The sequence below is a fragment of the Marmota monax genome, unplaced genomic scaffold (genome assembly GCF_021218885.2).
Source record: "Marmota monax isolate L192 unplaced genomic scaffold, Marmota_monax_Labrador192_F-V1.1 WCK01_AAM20220418_F8-fsc00004, whole genome shotgun sequence".
NCBI classification, from domain to species: domain Eukaryota; kingdom Metazoa; phylum Chordata; class Mammalia; order Rodentia; family Sciuridae; genus Marmota; species Marmota monax.
Window position 1 is genome coordinate 5,036,626 of NW_026692881.1, and position 26,090 is coordinate 5,062,715.

At 43.3% G+C, this 26,090-nt stretch overlaps 1 protein-coding gene across 2 annotated transcripts in view; it reads right to left on the reverse strand.

Annotated features, from left to right (window-relative positions):
• The window catches only part of Grid1 (glutamate ionotropic receptor delta type subunit 1), a 719,927-nt gene that overhangs the window by 223,471 nt on the left and 470,366 nt on the right, over positions 1-26,090 (reverse strand). For both annotated transcript variants that reach the window (XM_046450257.2, XM_058581047.1), the window contains 3 exons: positions 17,340-17,510; positions 5,172-5,333; positions 3,577-3,696 (listed from right to left, as the gene is read on the reverse strand). In XM_046450257.2, coding sequence (XP_046306213.1) covers positions 3,577-3,696; positions 5,172-5,333; positions 17,340-17,510 — 453 coding nt within the window. The remainder of the gene's footprint in view (positions 1-3,576; positions 3,697-5,171; positions 5,334-17,339; positions 17,511-26,090) is intronic.

A 26,090-nucleotide genomic window follows, 5' to 3' on the forward strand; every position in this document is an offset into this window, starting at 1 on the left:
CAACTCTTCTACCCCACAAGGAAATTCACATCACCTGCACCTTCAATTTGAAAAAATGTTCAGAGAAGGAAAGGGGCTGCAAAAACCCAGGAGAAGCGGAGCCAGGAGTGACACAAGAGTCCCAGAGCTGATGAGACAATGTATGAATAATGCCCCTTTGTACACGGTAGATATTAACAGTTCCTGCTGCGCCCCTCTTGTCCTACACCAAACAGCTTCCCATATTCCTCCACCTTGGGTAATTTTACTACAGGTGGCCTCCAACAGATCATGTCATGCACTAAGGACATTTGTATGCACAAGTTCATGGGAACTTCCTTTGGAAATTCCTGTCCTAGCAAAAAGAAACAAACCAAGTAGAAGTATGCAGAGTTCTGTTACAGTTCAGAGACCTGAAAAAACATGCCCCCAGTGGGATGAAGCATGGACCCCCTCAAAACAGGTCAGCCCACTCCAGTGGGGACTGGTGCTGACTTCCCAGCAAACACTGCCCCTGGTGGCAGACCCAGGCCAGACAGCTCCAAGTACAACACACAGACCATTAATATTTTGCCAGGAGTTACACAGCAAGCTGGCAACATAGACCTTTGATTTTGTCATCCAGTGCTCCCTCAACAAGAACGCGCTTCCTGGATGAGATAATTTAATTAGTATTTGTCCAGCACCCTGCAGCGAAAGGCGATCACCCACTTGTTCCTTTCTATGCAGGGGCTGAGTAATCCATGGTCTCTTGATACCACTTAATCTAAAATGTCTCTGTGACTCACCCTCCCTGATATTTCCTTCCAGGGTATTTAGTTTAAGAAAAATATCCACTTGCTCCCTTATTTAAACGGGCTCTTTTAGTTTCAATCTTCAAGAAACTACAGGGTATTTTGTTTGGTTTTGCCTGCAATAGTTGCCTCTTGATTTAAATATATATGATGTCTATCATGTTTGCAGAGAACCCCTGACCCTGCCCGGCACAACAGCATCCAGCTGCTGGCTGGTTTCCCTAGCAGCTCTGTATGGTGTGCGGTCAGAGAACTGCTACCTAGGGCGGGGGGTGGGGGTTGCTCCTCAAATAGCTGATCTTTGTATTGCTTTTGTGTCTCTCAGGATCCTAACTGTACCCTCAAGTCTGCCACGCACCCTTGATTATTTTCTCTCCTGTGAATTCCCTTTATTTTATTCCTTAAATCACCCTGACTTCCCAGCATCTTCTACCAGGGAACCAAAGCTCAGCCCTGCCTTCAAATGCAGCCCTGTACCTGTGACTCCCTGTCCCAATCCCCTCTCCTTGCTTTATCCCGAAATTCTTCAGATCTTGCTTTAATGCACCCTGGAACCAAATAACAAACGTCTGTTGTGATAAGTCCCATTCCTTGCCTTCTAGATAACTTCTCCTTACCAGTGATAAGCTGCTAGGCAGACAGATAACAACTGGGATATGCAGTTATTAAGGGCAGATTTTAAAATGACAAAAAGATACATTTTAAAATAATGCCCACTTGAAAATCAGCTTCCTTTCCAACTCAATTACATCCAGGCTGCCTGCTCAGAAACTCCTTATACTGAGAGATTCTAGCTCCCATTGGCTTCAGACTTTTGAAGAGTGTTGCCTTGGCAACATGGAAGGCCTAGACACATGAAACAGGAAGTGGAGGACAGAGTGCCTCCCTTTCCCTGAGGCACCTGTAGTGGTCTGCAGGATGCAGGGCATGGACCTGCCTAAGAAGATGCAGGGATCCCCACACCCAACATTCTGCCCACTGTAGGAACCTTGGTGATAGAGCTGAGCTGGAAGAAGTGAGGTGGGTGCTAGCAAAGGAGCTAGCAGGAGGGCCTGATTGCCACTAGCCTCAGAGGAACCTTCAGGAAGGAAGGCAAGTACCCAAGTTCTGTGGTTGATATGAATGGTCATTTTGGCAGGCAGTCACACTCTGTAGTAAAAGATCACACTGGAGGGACTGAATGTGCTCCCCAGTCCCAATTTCCTCTAATTGAGTGGGAATCCAAACACAAGCCAATTTTTCTTGTAGTCATGACTCAAAACAATGTTGACCATACATTCTCAGCCCCCAATCAAGCCTCACAGCTTTGGGCATCCCCAACAGTCTTTATAGGCCAACTTCAATTTCTTTAACATTTCAGGTCACACTCTGGCCCTATAGAGTGCCTCAGGGTAGCCATCAATTCCCTGGATGGCACCACAAACCACGCTTCTAAAATGTCATTAGCCACTGCATCACAAAATTATTGAACCACCTAGAATTTATATGACCCACCCAGAGATTGTCACATGACGGCCTGAAAGTCCTCCATTCTCCCCCATCAGACAGGGATCCTAGGCCATTATACCTCTCCCTGGACATCCAGTCATCTTACACATACTGTCACTTCCCCCTTCTTGATTTCCAGCTCTTGTCCCCTCTACAACCCCACACATGCCTCCTTCTACCATGGCCCTCCAGGAGTAAAACCAAAAAAGTCCTCTACCCAGATTCTCAGTGCCCCAATACCACTTAACATTTGTCTGCCTCTCCACTGCTCCTAGCCAATGTTGGAGGCTAGGCTAGAAGGCTATTTGCTGAAGGGCTATCCAATCCCTTCTTAGGACTCATTACCTGCAAGATTGTCCTTCATCTCCTGAGTACATCATTAGTGGAGACATCTTCCTCTGAAGTATATTGAAATGCATGTGTGCATTTGTGCTTATGTGTGATTACACAAACCTGTGCCTGAGTATATGCAATCAGTGAACACTTTAACTTTTTCCCCAAAAGAATGAGCCCCTATGGTCCCTGAGCACTCCCATCTTCAACTCTAACAAGCTGTATAGACCATTTCTGTGAATGCCTCCAAACCAGCTGGGTCAGCCAGGCCTGAGCAGCAGTCCCTGTCCTTCTATCTGCACTCCCATCATTAGCTCCATGCTGGCTCACAGTGACAGATCTAAGATCCATCATTCAGATAATTATTCCAACCTATTACTCATCCTATGGACCTCTTGATCCCAACCCCTGTAAGACTCTTGGCCTCATAGTCCCCCTTAACTTTGAAGATCCCCATTCAGGTGAAAGTCCATCTTGCCTCTCTTTAATCCTGAAAAACTGTCCACTTTTCCCCCCCAAAAGGGGGAAAATGGCAGAGTGTCACTGGAAAGATCCACCCCCCAGGCCTGCCACCTGCATCAGCATCAAATAGAAAGGCCAACCTTACTCTGGGTCACTCGACTCATCTGTCCTTCCCTTTCCACTGGGCTCCAGCACTCCCCACTCATCATCCTCCTTATATATCATTGTTTTGTTCATGGCCTTGTCTTACTCTTGGATCTGCAGAATGCTCTGTTGTTCCCAGGGGCCCCTGCTGAACTTAGTCTGTACTAGACGCACTTCCTGTCTGGAAATCTGCCTGTGTCTATCCCCGTGCATGCCCCATCAACACCAACACCAACATCAACAGCAGCAGCAGAGAGAGTTAGAGGAGCCTTCAATGCCCCCTAATACTTGCTGGGAACACAGGGGCCCTAGACTCTTGCTGTCCTCCGTGGTTCCACAGAAGGAAGGATTGGAAGGCAGGGACTCTGAAGCTTACCTTGCGCATGTCTTTGCCAAAGGTCTCACTATAGGTTGTGCCAAGGATTTCAAACTGGACATAGGGATTGGAGCTATCCTCCCGAAATTCCATCACTCCCGTGAGTCCAGTGATGTGACCCTGCAGGAGAGGAGGAAAGGCCATTGAAAAGTTGGGGTGGTCAGGGTAAAAGATGGAATCACTAAGAATGAAGTGGTCACCAAGAAGAGAGCAATCGGTCTTGAGGAGGTTGTAGATGGGCTGTAACAAGGACTTAGTCACTAGCCAATGGTAGTTCTAGGGTCTCAGAACAAGATCAATAGGCCATTTTCTTGCAGGGGAAATCCCTAAGGCTTGTACCTGACATTCACAGAGTCAATATGTTTATGGTTCCTGCTATGTGTCTGGCACTGTACCAGCTGTGAGATTAAAGACAGGTGGCTTTTATCTCCACCCTACTGAGACTTAGTCTTCTCTAGTCCCTGCTCCAAGGGCTTCTCTTAGCCATACCCAAGAGGAAAGTCAAAAGTCAATAAGAGCCCTATCTGACATATGGCCATAACCTGAAGGGACAGCAAGGATGATCATTTCTTGAATCCTGGCTTTGCTGATTTGCCACCTTGAATGAATCATTGCCTCCCAGCTTCAGTCTGAAATTAATCAGATCCACATCACAAAGCCCACAAGAACTGAAGGAGACAATGTGCGCAAAGCACAGCGAGAGGCACCAATTGACTGTGGTGCACCTGCCAGCCCCATGTGGCTCTCCAGGGCTCAGCGGGCTCCATAGGGGCAGCAGGCAGCCCGGTACTGAGCGAGCTGTGGTGATTTCCCTTCTCTCTTCAAACCTAGGGTAAGGATCTCACCCAGCCTTATCTCTCATGGAACCGGAAGAGGCCCAGAGGCTGAGCTGGCCCACGAGGGGCCACATTCTGTTCTGGGCTACAGTAAATTCAAACAACATGAGAACATGCCACTGCTATTGAAACTATGTGTAATTTGTTGTGACTAAAACTTCTAATACTATAGATTTCCCTACATCCTTGTTTAAAGCCTCAAAGCCAATTTGCTACAACAAGTGTTCCATGGAATACCCAATTCACTTCAAATCCGGCCTTCTGACATGGAGCCAGTCCTCAACACATGGTACACACCACATGTTCAAAGTACACATGTGCACATGTGTGTATACCCCCCACACACACACACACCCTGAGATCCTAGCTGATCAGCACATGGCAGTGCCCACTGAGACCACCTCTCTTGTAGAGAGTGGCAGCCTGCAGGGAGGGATACTGGACAGATATAGATAGGCAACTATCTCCATATTTTACTTGCTTGTGACCTTGGGTAATTTATTTAACATTTATAAAGTCCAATCTCCTTATATTATAATGGAGACAATAATAGCAACATAGCCCTGGACTACAGATCACCCATCTTTCAAATGCTGTGACAAAAAGAATAATAAAGAGAAACCTGCACAAGTGACAGAGGGACAGCCATGCAAAGAACCCAGCTTCAGGTCAGCTGCTGAATGGGCGGGGGGGGGGGTGCTGCAAAAAGATACCTGTCTTCAGCCTTGGGCCACCCAGGAGGGTGTGCCCCTCACATACCTTTTTGATTGTGTCCAGCATGGACCTCCCTCCATTCCATGGCTTGGTTGATTTCCGTATGCAGTTGAGGCTTGCCATACTGTGCCACTTCCGGTCCTCCAACTTCCTATGGAAGGCATTGGCCAGCATCAGAACGCTGTCATACAGGTAGAGGTTGGAGATCTGCAAAGATAAGGGCAATGAAACTCTCCATTGGTGCATTTCTAGAGAGCTCTTCTAGGGAGAAACCGGCAGAAAATTGGAATGGTTCGGACGCAACACTAATGTGTGCTGCCCAATATCTATGCCATGAGCCTCTGGCTTCCTGGAATTCATTTGATAGCCCAGCCAGGTGCTAGAGTTCCAAGCAGGATAAGACCTAGTCTTGCTCTAGGGATGAGAGTTGGAGGTTGATGTGTACATCAACAAGGAGACTCAGTGTGACCAGCACAATGATTGACACTTGCAAGCAGTCAAGTGACCTGCAGAGTAGCAAATATGGAAGGAAGAATGGGCAGAAAGCTTAGAAGGTTTAGTAGTACATTTGCAAAAACACGAAGGTATAAAGGAACAGGGCCAGTTAAGGACAGGCTCCACTGGAGTTCTCTGTAAAGGACAAGATAGTAAAGATTTTAGGCTTTGAGGGCCCTACTCAACCCTTCCATTGTACCCTGAAAGCAACCATAGATAATATAAAAACAAATGGGTGCAGTCATGAGTTAATACAACATTTACCAAAACAGAGACTGTGGTGGATTCACCCCCATGGATCACAGTTGGCTGAATCCTGGGTCAGAAAAACTGAAAACAGTTCAATATGATTGTGTCAACAGTGTAATGGAGCCTGGGCAAGATCAAGAGGGAGGCAGAGCTAGAGCCTGCAGAGCCTCATGGGACATGCTAAGAAAAAGCAACACAGGCGTCTTTAGAGAGAAAGATAAAACTAATGGGTCTGTGTACAAAAAGCTGATGACCAGACCTGGGCCAAGGGAAAGACCACTCAGTCACTGATAAGCCTAGGGTGAATGGTGGCCTGAGTGATCTCATAGCAACAAGGAAGATAGTAACAGGTGGTGGAGATTCTGTTGCCAACTCTGCAATAGACCCACTGCCATGTGAGGAAACCCATTTGGGATTTGCAACTGTAACCCCGCTGACTAGCTGTATTCAATGAATACAGCCAGACCATAGTGAAGACCTAGCCCCATCTCCAAGCACTCAAGAACAAAGCCACAAGTGAGAAGTTGAATGATAATGTGAGCAGAGGTATTGTTGTGTAGAAGGCCAACAAGTTTGGCTCACCCTCTTTCAATTAAAAAGACCCCAATCTGGATGAGCAGGAAACTCAGTAGCCATTCTCTCACGGACCTTCTAGGGCCCCTTAGAGAGGAAGGCAGACCTGTTCTCAAATGTCCTCCTCATATCACCCCAATCCTCTAAGAGGTCACCAAAGCAAAGGAGTGGAGGAGGAAGGAAGTGGGTAAAAGAGAGGTAGCATCCACCCTTAGCCAGGCTTAGGGCCCCTTCCTGATAACTGTTGCCACAAACAACATTCAGCCAAAGTGAGTCAAGGGGACCACTCTCTGAACACTCAGCAGCAAGTAGCGAGCTAAAAATATTTCAAAAAAACATCACTGGATAGAAATAGGAGACCATGTTGACTTCACAAGACACCTGAGAAGATCACGTAGGTTCCTCATGCTGCAGGAAGAGCCCCTGCTATCCCCCAACCTCACCTTCTCTTGCTTCTATGACCCTGCACCCCATACATTGTTCTCTAATTTCTTTCTTATCCATCTTAGTCTGGACACCCCAGGAGCAGCTCAGGAGACAGGAACTTGGGTGGTGGGAACCCTCCTCTGCAACTGAAGCTGACATCAGAGGTGAACTAAGGGAGAGAGGTGCAGGGCATCAAAAACCATCTGCTCTCTCATGACTGACCAGCAGCTCATGTGAATTCTCAAGGGTCATTTCTACCTTAAACACATCCTAGTGGAGCTGAGCACTTCCCCTTCAGGTGTCCCCATGCAATGGCCATTACCAAAGAGGCCTGTTCTCCTTGCCTGAATCTTTTCTGTGACTACCACAAGCCCAATGCCTGGTGCTCTTTATGCTGTAGAAGTGAGAAGTGAGTGGAGGAGAGACACAGGTTCCAGAGGTGACAGAGATGTGCCTGAATGATTGACCACTGCTGACCAAAACAAGTGTCCCAAGCCAAGGGAAAGCAGTGTGCCAGTGCCTCTTCAGGGGCCTGCAGCACACATACCTGACAGCAGAGAGAAGAGTCGTTCCCTCTATCTGGAATTTGCCCCCTCTATCACAGGGAACACCATAAAAGAACCATGCCCCTTGAGGCCTGAGAGAGCATTTCCAATAAGCAAGACGAACCCACTCCCTATTTCTGCCGGCTCCCTATTCCTCAGGAGTCCCTACTACTGTAAATTGTTTTGACATGTTTTACTCCTTCTGGAATAAGCTCATAACAGAAATGTTGTTATAAGAGAATATAAGCTACTCAAGGGTTGGCTTGATTTTTTTTCCCCAAAAGGATAACTCAAAGCTGAGAGTCCTTGATAATGTGAAGATTTATCTTCTGAAGACATTCATGGAACTTCCCAGTCACCCATTCATAACTGATGTTATTTAATCAGTAGGGACAATTTGACCCACACACCATCTTTTTACGCACTCACATATCAGGTAGAGCTACAGTACTGTCTCAGCTCTGGCCCAGACAAGCACCCATCAAATTTTCTTTTTTCCCCTCCAGCACTTCTATTCACTATGAATTAAGGTACTCAACAAATAATACATGAATGCAGAGAGGCCTACAATGAAAAGGAAAAGCAGAACATGACTCAGAAAGGCCAAAGAAAGCCCTCAGTCCTCCCACAAGCATGTCTGCTTGAAAGGGGGAATGCATTCCAGTTCAAAGGGACAGGTTTAAGCAGTGCTCTTTTCCAAGTGTGGAGAGGCCTTACACTGACCTCATATCACCCCGGATACATCCTCTTCCATGATATACTACACACTGTCAGTACATAAATGTGTTTACCTCACCAAACTCAGCTCTTTAAGTGCTTATCTCTGGAATCCATTACCAACCAAGACACATGACTGGTGCTTAATAAATATTTGATGGATGGATGCACAGTAAACGCATAGATAGATGGAAAGATAAATAGATGGGTGGATAGGAGGATGGATGAATGGATGCATGGTTGACAAATGGATGGATGCATGGATGGATGTGTGGGTGGGTGCATAGATGGATGGATAGATGGGTGGATGGATGGAATGATTGAAAGATGAATGAATGGATAAATGGATAAGTAGATGGCTGTCCAGCTGACTGAATGTGTGTGTGTGTGTGTGTTGTAGTAGTAGTAGTAGTAGTAGTAGTAGTAGTAGAAGAAGAAGAAGAAGAAGTAGTAGTAGTAGTAGTAGTAGTAGTAGTAGTAGTTGGGTAGGTGGATGGATAAATGGATTGGTAGATAAATGAGTGGATCTCATGCTACCTGGATTTCACAAAAAAGAAAAAAATACAAAAAAAAAAAAACAGCAAGAAAAAGAAATTCCCTGCTTCCCACTTGGGAGAGAGCTTACTTCATTTCCTCCTCATTTATAGCCTACTAAAAACATCTTCTGTTCCTCCCTTGAAGCTGTTTCCACCTACTCTATTCATTCTTGCCCCTTTTCCTGATAAGAACCTGTTTCAATTACCTCTTCCTCCCTTGGGAGGAAGTTAACCTTCCAATTATAATCTATGAATCCACCTTCTGCTCCCCAACCTCAGCATCCTCATGTAGGTGATCTACTTTGAAAACAGAATTGACTGACTATTCATTCACTGGTGGGGATGCAGAGGGCAAGGAAGACCCTATGCTCACAGTTTACTTGTGGAGAAGGGACTTTTGTGGGAAAAGATCCAAATCAAATGGTTCAAAGGCAGTCTATGCTTGAGGCCCTCTTCCGATTCTACTAAGCAGGTGGGTGAATATATGTGTCAGGGCTTGCTCTGCCAGGAGGAGAAGTTTGGAAGGAAGTAGTCTCACAGCTACATGGACACACCCCATGGTCACAAAGGAGCAAAAGCTCAGGCTGGTGCTATAGGCTAAAGGGCAGAGAAGGAGCCTTAGCCTGAAGGAGTCCTGGCCTCCATCCTCCAAGTTCAGGTTAGACACAGCAGAATTCATCAGCAAAGGGAAGACATGCAGAGCAAATACTGTCAAGAGTGAAACCTCATGCCCACGTGGTCAGGATCCCAGCACTCTGGCATGCTAATAACACTGTAGCACAAGTGACAGAAACCAAAAATATTTCAGATGAAGGTAAATTTGAGAAACAAAAGGGAGTTCAAGGCCAAAATTATGGTACAGGAGAGACCCTGCTGCCAAGCCAAAGACCTAGATGCTGGTCAGAGTAACCAGAGGGAACAGTCAAAGGCAGACAAACAACATCCAGGAAAGGGCTCACAGTTTTCATGGGATCCTAGAAACTCAAACTTAAGTGAGGAGAGAGCTGGAGGGGGACTAGCTGGTTTATTTAGCCACCCTGAAGATATGCTCTAGGCTCCTCTTTCACTCATCCTCATATGATAGGACTCTCATCTGCTGCAGGTACAGCTTAAGCTGGTAGCTTAATGGGATCAGCAAGAGCTTTGAATTCAACAGAACCCAGACCAGCTTTGCTCACTGCTAGACACCCAGTGTCTATAACAGTGCATGAGTACAACACACACTAAATAAATGTTCACTGAACAGGTGAATTAAATCTCCACTTGTACTCACTTGCTGAGTGATGTTGAACAAGCCATGTAACACCCTTAGATTTATCTTAATGACAATAAAATACAATGTGTTCTGAATCCTTGGAGAGGTGCAATGTGGTAGCCCTGATTTACTCCCCTGTGAAATGCACACGTTAGTAACCCTGTGCACCAAGACTGTCCTAAGCTCTGCATGTATTTTCATTTTAAATGAAGTAGAGACAACAAGAAATGGAAGGGGCAACCTAAGGAAGAACCTAAGAAGGCTCCTAATTTCAATGTGGCAAGCTGAGGGCTTGTCCAGGGGTGCCCCCAGTGGCCAGAGTCCAGGAGAGATCTAGTACATAGAAGGTGGGGACTACCTAAGGTGTCCACCAATATCTCTCCTCCCCTTTCCCAGGCTCCTTGTTAAAGACTTTCAAAGGGACACAGGGGTCATATCTGGTTTCTAAAGCTTGTGAGTCAGAAGACTGAGCAAAGATCAGAACTTACCATTCATCTCCAATTCCACTGCTCATCTGGGCACATGTCCACAGCCTCTCCCTGGTTTCAGCAGCACAGTCATGGCTGCCTCAGCCCCTAGGATCTGGGCCAGGCTTTTTAGGGCTGTATGCTCCGAGGTATTACAGAGCTACCCTTTGAAAGAAAGGTCAATTCTCTGTCCCTACAATGTTCTATAGAAAAACCAATTCAGGCAGGACCAGAGCATGTACAGCTGGAGGTAGAGGGGCTGCACTCTACCTGGACCAAGTCCCTGGGAGGAGAGTAGCATGGCTTACTGGAGTCAAATACCAAATATTTGCACTCAAGGGCTGGCTCAGCCATATGTGCCTTTGGCACAGCAGATTCTTTCATGAGACCACCCAGGTGTGCAAAGGAGTTAGGAAAGGCAGACAGGAAATGCCAAAACAAGGTCAGCTGCAGGCCAGCACCTGGCGAAGGCACCATGCTACTCTGTGCTCTGCCACTGAGTCCCATCCTCTGTCCAAGCTCAGGGGCAGCAGTCCCGGGGAAGCCTCCCAAAGGTTCTCTCTAAATGCTCACCACCTCCTGTCTGTCATGGCCTTGTTCAGGCACCCTCATTCTTCCCTTAGGAGATGGTCACCACTGGTCACTTGTCTCACAGCCTCAGGAAACTTTCCACCACACATAGTCATCTTTCTTGGACACACATCCTGCTAGGAATTTCTAACTTCAGCTACCCCATGCAAAAGGTGGGTCCTCAGAAAGGAAACTGGGAAGACAGGACACATCACTGGGAGGCAGAAAAGAGAACTTAGCCAGGAGCTCTTGATGGGGGCTAGCATATCCAAAGGGATCTGCTTGGCTACTAAAGAATTAGAGACCAATCACACGAAATTGACCCAGATCCAAGGATGGGAAAAATGGATCCTATATTTTTTTGAAGAGTTAGAAATAGCATTTTCATTTTACCAGTGACTACATTTTATCTAGGAACATACCTGGTGTCAACAGGAGCAAAACCCAGTAGTAAAATTGTCAAATTGATCTTCATGAGACAATAAGGAGAGTTTGCTTGAGAGTCAAAACCCAGAGGAAGAAAACAGGAAAGACAGGGAGGCCAGCAAGATGGAGAGATGAAGAAGCAGCACTGGGATGGGGACGCAGTGTTTGGGAGCATGGAATATTCCCCAGCAGGAGAGGACTTAAAATATCAGAGGCTATTTGTGCAGCTGCAGTGCAAATACCCCTTTCTCCATCATACATAACACAAGTCTCTGAGACTCAGAGACTGTTTAGTCAGCTCAGGCTGCTTCCAGAGAGTACCATAGACTTGGTGGCATATAAACAATAGAAAATTACTTCTTAGAGTTGCAGAGGCTAGAATTCTATGATTGAAGCACTGGAAGACACAGTATTCCTTGAGAGCCTATTTCCTGGTTCATAAATGCGGTCTTCTAGCTGTGCCCTTGTGTGCTATAAGGGGATAACTGTGGACGCTTCAAGTCCCTTTCATGACCTTAACTCTTCCCAAGGACCCGCACCACCCCCTCCAAATGCCATCAATTTGGGGATTGATTTCAACTATAGAAATTTTGAAGGGACACAAGTATTCAGACTGTAGGAAGTGCCTTGCTCAGGTAGGAATTTTTTGTCTTGGGAAACCAAGAAGACACTGATTTCCCATCTGGATAAGCATAAGGCAGGGTAGAAGCAATCTTATTGGAAGCCTGGATTCTCTTCTACCTCCAGAAGTAATGAAATAGAAGCCCCTGGTGAAATTGCTGAGTTCCTCAAGACAGCTGAACTCCCAAGCCTATCTGGATGTCAGCAGGATGAGACCTCTGCATCTCCCTATCAGAACTGAAGGGAGCAGGCCTGGGGTAAACTTGTCTGCAGCGCAGTCAGAGTGTCTGACTCCCCAGCGCTGGGTGTTTGTCTTTGCCTTAGTAAATCTATGACTCCAGTTAAGGGTGCTCCAGGCTTGGCTCTGTTACATTTTAGGGGCTCAGAAATTGTAAGTCCACATTACCATGGTAAGTATCATCCTTTAAGTCAAAAGAAGATGAAGAGCAGGCCAGGGTCAGAGCCACACAGGCCAGCTGCATCTGCATCAGACCATCGTCTGCCCAACACCAGAGCTGGAAATGTGGGAAATGTTTTCATTGCAAAAGGCCGCATTTCCTCAGGGCTTCTACAGAGCCCAGGATTCTCTTCCTTCTGTCATTAATCAAGCAAAGTGGACTGTTCAGGGAAATAGCACAGAAGCAAACAGCAGGCACTGACCTCTGACCAGATCCTTAGACAGGCTCTGGTCAGCCAGCAACATCAGATAAGCAGTGGACAGAGGGTCCAGCTGGGAGGACAGGCTGATGTCCAGATGCCACAGCTTGAGGAATCCATCCCCAGGCAAGGCCTCTGTGCCAAACTGCTGCCAGCCCACCTGTCCTGAGAGAGGACATCATGGTCAGACCTAAGGATGTAGCAGATGGTGGCAGAGGACAAAGGGGACGCAGGGGGCTCGGCTCAGCACTGAATCTAAGAGGAGAGTATGGAGGGCAGAGAGGGGCATCTGTCTCTACCCAAGGCTTTCGGGACTCCAAATGCACATATGGCCACCTGCGGTCAGAACAACAACCAGCTGCATCCAAGGAGACTACCCATGCATTTGTCCAACATGGGCTTCCTGGCTCTCCTTGTCAAATGCACCTGTCTGAGCCTTTAGGTTCACATAATCCACTGAAAATGACACAAAATCCAAGTTAGCCAGTGTGGGGAGACTCGAGAAATGCTCCAGATGAAAGACTTCTCCTGACAGGCTGACAAAAATCTTGTAGCCAGGGAAGAGTTCAGAAAGCTCTAGGGAAATAGATAAGAATGTGTGAGGAAGAGGAGGTTGAAATGCTTTAACAGATTGAGCACGATGGGGTGGGGAGAGTGATTCCATCAAGCCACTCACCATTTTTTAAATGCACAAAGAAGAGAAATTCCAACCTGAGGGAGCATTTTATAATAATACTGCATTAGCCCCCACAGCTTAATTCTTGGCTCAGGCTCCACAGTGACCAGACAACACCATGTATATGGTTTGCTTGTTCCCCTTTGGAAACACATTTAAATATAAATGAATTGGCAATGTGATAATGTGTCTGTTACTTCAATTACAGGCCTGAAGTTGCTGGGCATTGCAGTTCCGAAGACAGTATAATACAGATTTTTCTCTGAGCAAGACTGTCCGTGAAACTTGTACCAAGTCTCAGGGTTCTAAGGGACCAGTTATCACTTTTATTACTGACTGAGTCACATGAGCCCTAAACTAACTTGTCAAGAAAACAAGAATGAGAAACACCCCCAAATCAGACAGTACTTTGTAGGGAAAGATAAACAACACTGCTACATAGTGGCAAATGCAAAGCTTTTGGAGCCACTAGAAGCTACTTATTTAGGTATTTTTCTTCCAAGGGACTTTCTTTCTACTAAATAGCTACCAAAGTGATTTGCTATAATAGCGCTTGGTTGGCTTTCAAACACAGAAAGCACTGACCATAGGCCTAATAGAGGAAGATGGAGTTTCTGAGGCCAAGAGATGGATGATCTTGCAAAAACGCCCTGCTCTTGATGGTCCTCAGAGAGACTCCTAAACCAGAATTACCATCCCAAAGGCAGCCATCTGGGGGAAGGAGCTAAGATGGACTGGAGAGCTCCATTTCCAAGAGGATTTTCATTAATTTCATCAAGACAAAGTTAATAATCCATGACATCAATGTTGTTGTTGTTTTTTTTTCCTTGAGTTGGTTGTTCCAAGCATGTTAGAGTCTCCTCAATAAATCTCACAGCTAGAGGCTAGTAGAAATTAGTTTGCCTTCTACACTATCATTAGGAAAGAAAGAAGTGGTAATAGTTTCTGAGGAAACTCGAAGGGAATGGCTTGTAAATGAGATGAATCTACAAGCTGCCCAAGTGGTTGTTGGGCAGGAGGAGTAAATAAATCCACATTTCTCTTCCATCAGACACTGCTCAGGGGGAAGCAGATGCAACCTAATGTAAGTAGAAGTGTCTTTAATGAAGTGTTTTACATGGATATGGATATGTTTTGCATAGAAAGAGATAAAGATCTCTATGGCTCTGAGAGACTTGTGTTAACACCTTCATTCTTAAGAGATTCAGCCCATAAGTCCTTACTGAGGGTCTTCAATGAGCAGGGTCTCACATGAAGTGCTAAACTGGTATAAAAGGTATGATCTCTCCTCTCCCTAGCAAGGCAGCAGTGACTAAGCACCCAGATGAGTCACATGGACAGTAACAGGTACTCAAAGTCTTGTTATAAGGGGCTGGAAAGATGAGAAATGTTATTCTACCCATGGCAATGCTGTTAAGTATACCCAGAAAGACAGGTAGAGTATATGACTGTCCATATCTATATGGCCATGTTCAGCCTTTCCATGGAAATCTTGAATGCACCTGGCCCTACCCTCAAGAATGAGGCTACTGTTCATAGTTCAGCCGTGCGAATGGTTTCCATTTGTTCCTTTGCTTTGTTTTCATGATAACTCTAGTGGGGTAGGTAATATTCTCATAACTAATGGACAGAGAAGGAAACTGAGTCACAGAATAAAAAATAAACAATTATTATTAAGTAATTAGTAACTGGAGTTACTGGGATTTCTACCCAGGCTACCTGGCTGCTATTCTGCTGCTGCATCCCCACAACTCCAGGTCTCTATGGTATTCTTGAATTTTGCTCTTATGAATGCCTGGGTCTCAGTAGGAATAGAGACAGGGTAGGCTATTCCAGAATTCCTGTGTCTGATATTTCATTTACTTCACTTGATGATGTCTAGCCACACAACTCAGAGCTTTGCCATTATTTATCCTCTTATTGGGTACAATTTAGGGTGCCCTCAGCTGCACTCCGCCTTAGTCTCCTCAGTCTTTTTTGCTCTGTTGTCCCCCAATTAACAGATCCCTTGTGGCCAGTGTGTCTGATGCACAGTCAAAAGGCCCACCAATTTGTACATCATAGTCCAGAGCAAAAAGAGTAATCACAGACCTTGATGAGAAATACCGTCCACCCTCCCCTGCCTGAGCCTATTCCACCCACCTTTGTGCAAAGGAAAGTGACCCCTCTTTTGTTCTTCCAGTAGGCTGAGTGCAGCTGGACTTAGCAAGAATTGGAGAAATGAATAGAGGAATATGAGGCAGGGAAGGGCTAGGATGACATGTTTGGAGAGGAGTGAAGCCCTTCATGGGGGAAAGAATCTGGGGAGAATCTTCAGATATTTTCTGACCCCACACAGAGCAAATTCCTTATCCTGCCCTGGATGGGGATGGATACTACTGCCTACCCCCTTGACTCATTCCACTTCCATCCTCGTGGACAGCAGGAATAATACATACAGAGGCCCAATAAAAGGGACTTACTTGGTCCTTTCCACCTCTTCAGTCTCTAGAAAGGAGGAAGGCAGAATAGACCAGCAGCATCCCAAAATATAAAATTGCACCAAAGGCCTTTCTGACCTAGAGTCCCAGGACTCTCAAGTTCATGGGCTCTGTGGAAGCTATTCTTATACTCTCTTGATTAACATTTTCCTAAGACTCCAGACATTTCATCCAGCTGATTGAACTGATGGGATTCCTGGTGCCTTGGGCACCAAGGAAGAGGGGATTATTTCAGCTAAAATCAACGTCTGCTGTGTTTCCCATCCACTGAGAACACATTTCTTATGTTTATCATCTTTAAGATGTGTTTTCTTCCCCCAATCCCAATATAAGATTTTATGATGTGTTCAATTATCTGGCAAGTTAAATATGTCCACTACCCACTTGAGATTCTAATAATTCCCCCCCACACACAAATTTACAGCCCTTGATACAGTGATATCAAAATGTCCTTGGTTGTGGCTGACACTCTCATGAGCAGACTCAGTCACCTTTAACGTGGCCCAGAGATATCTGCAATCAGAATCTGGGAATCCTCAAAAGCAACTCTCTAAATTCTTTCAGGGCTATGAAAAACATATGCTTTTTTCCTCACTCCAATTCTTTTCTCAGGCCTGTCCAGGTGAAGAAGGTGGAAACAGTTTCAAATGCTGCAAGGTGAGTATATTATGCATACACACTTCTGAGCAATTTTCATAATCCCAACTGGAAAAAAATTTCTGTCTTGCTCTCATCAAGCATCAATGATGGTTTCCTTGTGTTTAACATTCCCAAGAGAGAAGCAGGTTTGGGACTGCCAGTGAGTACTCACTACACTGCTTCCTTCTTGCTCCCAAACACCCAGAGAAAAACCCACCTTATACAACAGGCATGAAGCTCTTCCATTCTATTCCAAGGCCCTAAGACAAACTAAAGCAGATTGCACATATTCTAGGGAGGTGGCCAAAGAACTGGCTATAAACACTCTGTACCTCTCACCTCAGAAAGAATGGAGCAGGTAGCCATGTCCTGGTCTGATCCCCTGACCCCTCCCTGCTTGACTGAGGATCCAGCAGTATTCTGGTTGAGCTAAGCCTCAGCATTCAGCAGATGTGCTGGGGTAGTTCCAAGTTATTTTTCAGGAGCTATCTGCAGTGACTTTTAACAAGGAAGAGCTCAAGGGAAGTCTCCATCCCCAACCCTCACAGAGGAACCCATCCCCACAAAGTAGTCATCACAGATGTCTAAGAAACAGCAACCTCTTCCCTGCTAAGCACATAACTTTTAAATACCAGGGGCACCCCATGAGCTAACAAGCCCTGCCTGCTGACAACAGGAATAATTTCCACAAGTGATACTCAGACGCTGCCCAGTCAACTGGCTTCACCTTCAGCAAATGACAGTGTTCTAGCAATTAAAGTTAGTGGGCAATAGTACTCAGCTGGAGCCTAGGAGGTTCCACTGTATCTCCTAAAGGCGGCCAAGGGTGTGGGTAAGACTCCTGGGTGGAGGGTGCCCAGGAGGGCAGACTACACACTGACCTGCAGCATCTGGAGGTAGCCTTCCTGGGGGTCGCAGAGCAGGGAGGAGATGCGATGATTGTTCCTCATGCATTTCTGGTTGTCCTTTGCAGATGGGAAGATTTGCCGGACCACAGTCATCCTGCCCAGAGCACTATGAACCAGATCCAGGATCTCGGGGTCACTGATTTCCTGGAGAAATAACCAGACCCATGCTTACCATCAACTCATGGACTGTCACAGGGAAGAAAAAAACATCTTGAGGCATACAGATCATAGCCCAAAGAGCCAAGGCAACTAAGCCAAAGAATTGGACCAGACTATATATTTCAGTAGTTGCTTATTTACAAACAATACTTGCTATGTTAGGTGCAAGTAGGATTATTCATTTTCCCTGAAAGCCAGAAAAAGATGTCTGACACTAACCACCAATGTGCTGGTTTCTATGGTGTCAAGCTTTTAGGAACCAATGCTGTCATCTCTCATGGTAGGTATAAGCAAGATGTAAAGGCTAAATTCCCTATTGAAAGTCATCTACCTGATTTATTCAGGAAAAGCTGGGGTTTTTTTCTGACATAGTTGATCAAAATTCAATGAGCTTCCTAGAATTCCTTAATAATTAGATTGATTTTATGAAAATATTTACATAAAAATTTTGCAAACATATCTGGGTTTTTTTTTTTGTTGTTTACTCATTCATTCCTTCAAATCTACCCAACACCTCTGAGGTTTCTCATTCATTCCTTCAAATCTACCCAACACCTCTGAAGTTTGTCTTGTACTAAGTACCAGGGATACAGCCATTCAGGAGACAGAGATATCCTATCCCAAGAATTTCTTTATCATCATAGATTGAAATACACTGAGTGTCTCAGGGGCTAAGGACACCCTTGTGCTTACCATGTTAGATCCATCATATACCAGGCTCTTTGCATGCAGTAGCTCATTTAGTGTTCACAACAAACTAAAAATTATGTGAGGTAGATACTACCCTTATCCTATTTCATCCTCAGCATAGAAATTGCAAAGGGAGCGGGCCCTTGGGGAGATCTGACCAGGAGGAGGCTTTTATGAGGAATTAGCACTGTAACTGAACTTGAGAATGAACTTTTTAAGCAAAGTGCTTGTGGAGGATTCAGCTGAGAAGCTGATAGTGCCACAGAAGCTGGGTGAGTTGATGCAGATGGACCCTGCTCTGGGTAGAGACAACAGGGTGAAATGCTAGAGCCTTCACCAATCTGGAGAGGGCAGGCTGAGCCCCTCTGCAGGGTACATTTTGAGGGCATAGAAGGAAGGAGTGAGTGGTCAGGGACAGGGCTAGAGACAGGTTCACGACCAGATGGGAGTTTGGGGGGTCAGTACGTTCCACTAAAATACCTACACTAAGGGCATTGAGGAGACCTTGAAAGGTTTTAGGCACAAATGAGTCATAATCAGATTTGCATTATCAAAACCTCTGGCTGCTGTATGAGAGAGGATTAGAGAGGAACAAAACTCGAAGAAGAGAGGATAGAGAGAAGAATGGCAGGCTGCACAGCTGGGCCCATCTCAGGTCTACCAAAAAATGGAAATGAATTTATGCTAAGTGTTCCAGCAGCAGGACAGAGGGTCAGTCAGGCTAAGAAAAAACTCTGGTTCACTGTCTCCAGGAAAGTGACTGAATCAGTGGTTGGTTGCAAGTCAAGATTTTAACTCTGAGAAAGTATATTTTAAAAATCAGCCTTAAATCTTCTTCCTTACAGATGACCCATTCTAAGCTCTGAGACCTGTGATGGCATAAATGGAGCTAACGAGGTTAGACATTAATGATCTGAGGTTTCAAAATCACTGGGACAAGAACATTAACAGTTTATTCAGTCACTGTCTTAAGAAGCTGTGAAGCCTGGTCAGTTAAAACCACATGCTGAATCAGGGAATGAATAAATATTAAGGGTTGTGCTTTAATGTGATCTATAGATTCTAAGTGCGCTGAACTGCAGGGATCTCAAAAAAGATTAAAGGGCTGTACTGGATTTGGCATACTAGACTTGGGTTTAAATCCACTGAAGTTTGCCTTTAAGACAAAAGACTGAGAGAAGATGATCTTGCTAGATTAACACCAGTAAGACCATCAAAGGTAAGGAAACTGGTCAGGTAGGATGGGCCCAGAACACAGTGGGAGTGGGGCAGAGGACACAGCCGAGTCTGAATGTGCATGCCAGTCTCTGCTCTGTTTGCCCTGGGACCGTGGCCCTGTCCTAAGCAGGTATCCAGAATGAGAGAAATCACATCCTAATCGCACAAAAGTAAGAATATAAGAAAGGGCAACAAGTAGACCACTGAGTTTTGCCTTGGAGAAGGAATAAAGAGGATTTTATTTATTTATTTATTTATTTTTAATCTAGAAAGAGCAAGAGGTCATGAAACACATAATTTGAATTGTACAGAAAGGAAGGGAATCAGAGACAGCCCACCTCCCAGAGGAAATGGGTATGTCTCATTTTGGGTATATCAAATTTCCCACATTTTCCTGATGACAGAGACCACTGTATGGGCACCAGTCATTTTCTTAGAATCCCACCTTTTTCCTTTCATTGTTTTATTAGTGCATTATAGTTATACATAATATTGGGGTTCAATGTGACATAATTATACAAGCATGGAATATAATTTGCTCCAATTCATACCCCAGTACTTTCGCTTTCCCTTCTCTCCTCCCTCTCTGTCTCCTTTTCTTTATTGTATAGGTCTTCCTTCTATTTATTTGAACTTTTTAAAATTAGTCCTTTATAGAAATACATAAAGATGAAATTCACTGTGATAAATTCATATATGTACAGCATACGTTAGTCAATTTCATTCCACCACTCTTCCCTTTTCCTGTCCCTCCTCCCTCCCTCTCAATCCCTTTACTCTATTCCACTTATCTCTCTCTAGCCCTTTTATTAAAACTCTCCTGCTTCCTCAGCTTCTGGGATAAAGAGTCAGCAGCAGCAAACTCTGCCACTATGTCAGGCAGAACCCTGGAACCTCTGTTAGGGAGCTGACTCCTAAGGTTGTATAGTACCTTTCTGTAAGTATAAGCATACCTTTCCCTGGCAGCCTGTAGAAGCACCTGGGGTGAGTGGCTAAGTGAGCTTGTGAGAGCTGGAATATAAGCAGGGGATAGGGCCTCATCTCCTTGATGCCAGAGCCCTGGTCTGTGGACTGTTGCTCTTCCGTTCTGCCCTCCCAGGACTCCTTTAGGACTTGGCACAGCTCTCGGACCAACCTCTTAGCGGTCATATTCCTTCCTCATGGTGAGGATCTTTTGGAAACTTGCGGACCTTCCTGTCTCCTCTGGCTCAGTTCTCATCCACTTACTCTGGGTCAGAGCACAGTCACACAGCCTCCCAATGCACTCTCATCCACTCCCTGTTCTGCTCCCCTGGGACTATCCTCACTGCCTAGCACAGAGATACCTGCAATCAGAATCTGGGAATCCACAAAAGCAACTCCCTAAATTCTTTCAGGGCAATGAAAAACATATGCTTTTCTCCTCACTCCAATTCTGAACCTATGAGATCAGTCAATTCTAGCAGGTTTCAGCCAGACCCTGACCCTGTCCTGTTAGTCCTGCTGGATCTCTTAAGTACTGAGATAGAATAGGAGAAATAAAAGACAGAAAGGAGACAAAAGGAAGGGGAAGAGTACTATAACGTTAATCTGAAAGTCTTGTGCTAAAGTTCTTCATACCTTCTCTCCCCAGGCCAGATTTTTTCCCCAGGTCTGTCACTCCAAAATTTCTAAGAAATCTACAAATCTTAAAGTTACTGTAAATTTACTCACTTATGAAAATGTACAATGTTCTAACACAGATATCTTTAGAATAGATTAAAAAAATATTTTATATCCCTTTGCTTAAAGAGAGAGAAAGAGAGGAGAGAGAGAGAGAGAGAATTTTTTTAATATTTATTTTTCAGCTTTCGGTAGACACAACCTCTTTATTTTATTTTTATGTGGTGCTGAGGATCGAACCTAGTGCCCCGCGCATGCCAGGCGAAAGTGTTACCACTTGAGCCACATCCCCAGCCCATAAGATATTTTTTAAAACTTTCAATATAGGTACAATCCAAACATTATCTATGGATTAGATATCAGAGACAATGTCAACCTAAAGATCCTGAGAAATAGCAGGCCATAATAATCTATCTTGTGATCACAGACTAATTTTTCCCCACAAACCTTAAAGTTTCCTTTAAGGTAAGAGCCTGAGACCCAAAAAGTACATCTCAATTTTGAGATAGTCTGTGTACTCACTCAGACTCTCTCTCCCTTCAAATGCATGTTCCAGATTTTCTGAATAAATCTCTGCTTGTGCCTCTGACACATTCTGAAATTCTTTCCTGGGACATTTTTGAAGGACCCCATCATCCTGAGTTGAGATCCTCCTCCCTGGGATCTCCTTGGACTCCCTCTGGTGACAGTACTACACAGATGTGATTAGGGATTATTCCCTATACACTGTTTCCTGACTGCATACTTCTGGACCAAAGTGACAGAACCCGACTTCTGGGCGATCCCAAAAGTGGAGAGGGCAATCCAAGCAACTAATTTAAATAAACTACTTGGAGAACAAATGCTCTCTTTGTCTCACTTGAATATTCATTTCAAGAAGTGTTGCTGATGAGCAGAAGAAACAAGACAATATGTATACACCACTATTGGAAGTCAGTAATCCAACAGTGAAGACAGGAGAACACATCATACACAGATGCTCACTGGAGTGCACAGGCTCAAAATAAATCTTAATTCTTAAGTTTATACAGTGAAATCTATCTTGTGTACAAACACTGCATACATTAAAAATGATAATAAAATGATTTTGGTGTATTTTCCATCAAACTAATAAATAAAATAATATATCTTGGTTGGATACTTCTTCTCTCCCCCCACCAACTGCCTACTACTTCCTCCTCAGCAGAGTTGACTTTGCATGCTATAACTCATGTATGTAAACTTGACGACATATAGCTTGGTCTCATATGTTGTACTTAGCTTTGTGTAAGTTGAACAGTATATATGCCCCCTGAATTATGCTTTAATGCAGTGGTTCTCAAACTTTGTTAAGCATCAGAGTCACCTGGAAACTCAATAAAATTATGGAGGTCCAATCTTATTCCATTTCAACAAGAAAAATCCCTGGATTCTCCATGAGCTCTCCAGACAATTTCAATACTCACCAACATTTAAAACCACTAGTTGAGCATTAAGGTTTTTTGTTTTGTTTTGTTTGTTTATTCATGGTGATGGCTCTAGTTTAATATTTTTCAAACCTAGACATTATTGCACTGTATGACTATAACAGTTTATTCCCCTTATTGTTGATGACCATTTGAATGTTGGGTTTGTTTGTTATTACAAAAAAAAAGCTTTTATGTATATTTTTCTTATGTATGTGTCTTGATGCATTTATATAACTATTTATCTAGAGTACATATCTAGAATTGGAATTTCTTGGGTTTTTTTTGTTTTGTTTTGTTTGTTTGATACTGGGGATTGAATCCAGGGGTGCTTAACCACTGAGCCACACCCCAAGTCCTTTTTATTTCTTATTTCGAGACAGGGCCTCACTAACTTGCTATAAGGTGGCTCTAAACACACATCCTCCTTCCTCAGCCTCCTCCTAAACTGCTGGAATTATAGGCATATGCGCCACCACACCTGGCTAGAATTGGAAGTTCTTCATAAGTGAATAGAAACACATTCAAATTTACAAAGTAATGCTAAATTTCCAAATAGGTTGTATCAATTTATAATCACATTGTGATAAAGGGACTTTTAGTTGCTTTACATCCTTACTTATACCTAACATTGTATTCTTTATATTTCCCAGTCTATTAGATTTTAATTTGTACTGCCTAAATGTTTCCTGTCCAGCATTTGCAGTTTTGCTCAATTTCCACTGGCTCAGTCTCTGGCATACAGATTTGTAGAATGTTATTTTTGTTTTGTTTTGTTAATTCTGCATAGTAGTCCTAGGTCTCATGCTATAAATATCTTCTCTAGGTTCTGGAATATTTGGTAGAAGTAGCCCATGAAACCATACGACTTGGCTCTTTCTTTGCAAAGAAGATTGCTTTGTGGGCACGGTGTATGAATGTTTAACGTGCATGCACTGTCCTGTCGTTGGTGTCAGTCATCTATTTTTAGGTCCATTAAATCAGGAATTTGCCTATTACTTCTTGAATTCTCTATATTTTCTTTATATAACTATTAAGAATTTTTATTAGTTATATAAAGTTTAAAAATGATAGCTCTTTGCTGAATCTTTTACCAGTATGTATATATCTCTTTACTTCTAATAGTGTATCTTGCCTTACAGTCTAAGGTGTCTTGTATTAAGATAGGTACACCAGTTTTATTGTGGCTTTTATCTGCCTGCTTTAACTTCTTCCACCTCTTTAGTGTCTACCTTTCTCTGTCTCACATTTTAGTGAGACCCTTATAAACAAAAATATACCAGACATGTTTATGCCATACTTGACTTCTTAAGTATAAATTTTAATCATTTATATTGATGATGATGATGAAATATTTGGATTAATTTCTGCCATATTATTGATATTGCACATTTTTGTCATTTTTTTCCTTTTTGGAATGGCCTTTTTCCTGTTTTCATTTATCGACTTTTGAAGGTTATATTTTCTATGTAAGCCTTTTATCAGTTTTCCTAGACATTTTAATGCATTTCCTGAAAGTGTGATATTAATCAGTAATTTTACTCCCTTCTTCAGTGTTGACTTTCAATCCCCATCAGCCCAACTAATGTGCCAACAGCTTCCAGCATTTTAATTTATCTTTCTATGTGCTCTTCTACTGTGTATTTCCATTGTTTTATAAAGTCAGTATTTATCTATGTAAGTAGTATTAACTAATATATTTGACAGACATTGTTTTCTGGGTCTCAAGTCTTACATCTGAGATGATTCTTCTGAAGTACATTATTAAAAACTTTCTTTAATATGGGTTTTTTTGATGATAAACTGTTTTTTGTTTTTTTGTTTTTCTTGTTAGAAGGTGTATTTTGGTCTCATTCTAAAAAGATAGAATTCTAAGTTGGCCTCTGTTTTCTCTTATCCCTAGAAGTAATATGACTTTGTCTTCTGGCTTCCATTACTATCCAGTGTATACATTTCCTATAATTGTAATAACAAATTATCACAAATTTAGGATAGCAGTTTTATTCACTTACAATTCTGGAAGGTGGGAGTCCAAAATCAATCTTCCTATGTTGAAATCAAGGTGTTAACAAGATGTACTCCTGGAGACTCTAGGAGAAAACTGTTCCACACCTCTCCCTGCTTCTGGTAGACATCACTATTACTTGGTTTATATCTTCAATCATTGCATCTATGGTAACATTACTCTACTGTATAGTCTAATTCGCATTTGCTTCCCTCTCTATGATGTTAGGAATTGCATTCAGGACCCATCCAGATGATCCAAGATGATTTCCCCATATCTAGACCATTAACTTCATCACATCTGCAAAATCTCTTTTACCATATAAAATAATTCTCTAAAATTCCATATGTCTTTGAAAGCCATTATTTAGCCCTTTATATGTGGAACTAGAACTTATTTATAGATGATCTATTTTTTTCTCTGGATGCACTTTAGGCCTTCTGTGTCTTTGGTGTTCTACCATCACTCTATGATGTACCGAGTTGTGAACTTTTAATGTTCCTGACCCTTGGGCTTCGGATCTGGGATTCAGCTTCTTATAATAATTCTAGAGAATTGTAAGCCTTAAAATTCTTGAATACTCTCTTCCCTGTTTTATCTTATTTTCTGCTGGGCTTTCAGCCAAAATATATGAAAAAATGTTTCAACATCCCTAATAATCGAGGAAATACAAATCAGAGCTACATTGAGATTCTTATCTCACTCCATTTGGAATGTCAATCATCAAAATACAAATATCAAAAAATGCTGGCAAGGATGTGAGGGGAAAAAGTCCACTCACACATTGTTGGTGGAACTGCAAATTAGTATAACCACTTTGGAAATTAGTGTGGATATTCCTCAGAAGACTAGGGATGAAACCACATATGACCCAGCTATCCCACTCTTTGAGATTTATCCAAAAGAACTAAAGTCAGCATACTGTAGTGATATAGGCACATCAATGTTTATAGTAGTTCAATTCACAAAAGCCAAGATATGTAACCAGCCCAGATGCTTGTTAAAAATGAATGGATAAAGAAAATGTAGTAAATACACACACAGCCATAAGGAAAAATGAAATTATGCCATTTGCTAATAAATGTATGGAACAGAAGAACCTCATGCTAAGTGAAATGAGCCAGATTCAGAAAGTCAAAGGTCAAATCTTTTCTGCAGTATGCAGAAGCTATAGATAAATAAGGAAATAAAAAGGAGGAGTGCCCATGAGACGGGGGTAGGTGGTGGATCCTATGAAAATTTGATGGGAAAGCAGTGGAGTATAGGAAGGGGACTTGGGGAAGAGATGAGGGATAGGAAAATGGAGAAATAACAGAATTAAATTGATCAAATTATGCTATGTACATATATGACTATACCACAGTAAATTCCACCAATAAAAACGAACAGTAAATAAATAGAAGAAAAATCAGTGTCTGGGGGAGGGGAAGTAGAAGTACTGGGGATTGAAATGGAGCAATTATAGTACAAGCATGTGTGGATATGTCAGACTGGACCTCACTATAATGCATAACTACAGTGTACCAATAAAAACACAAAAAGTATGTTAAATCTTGATATTCAACC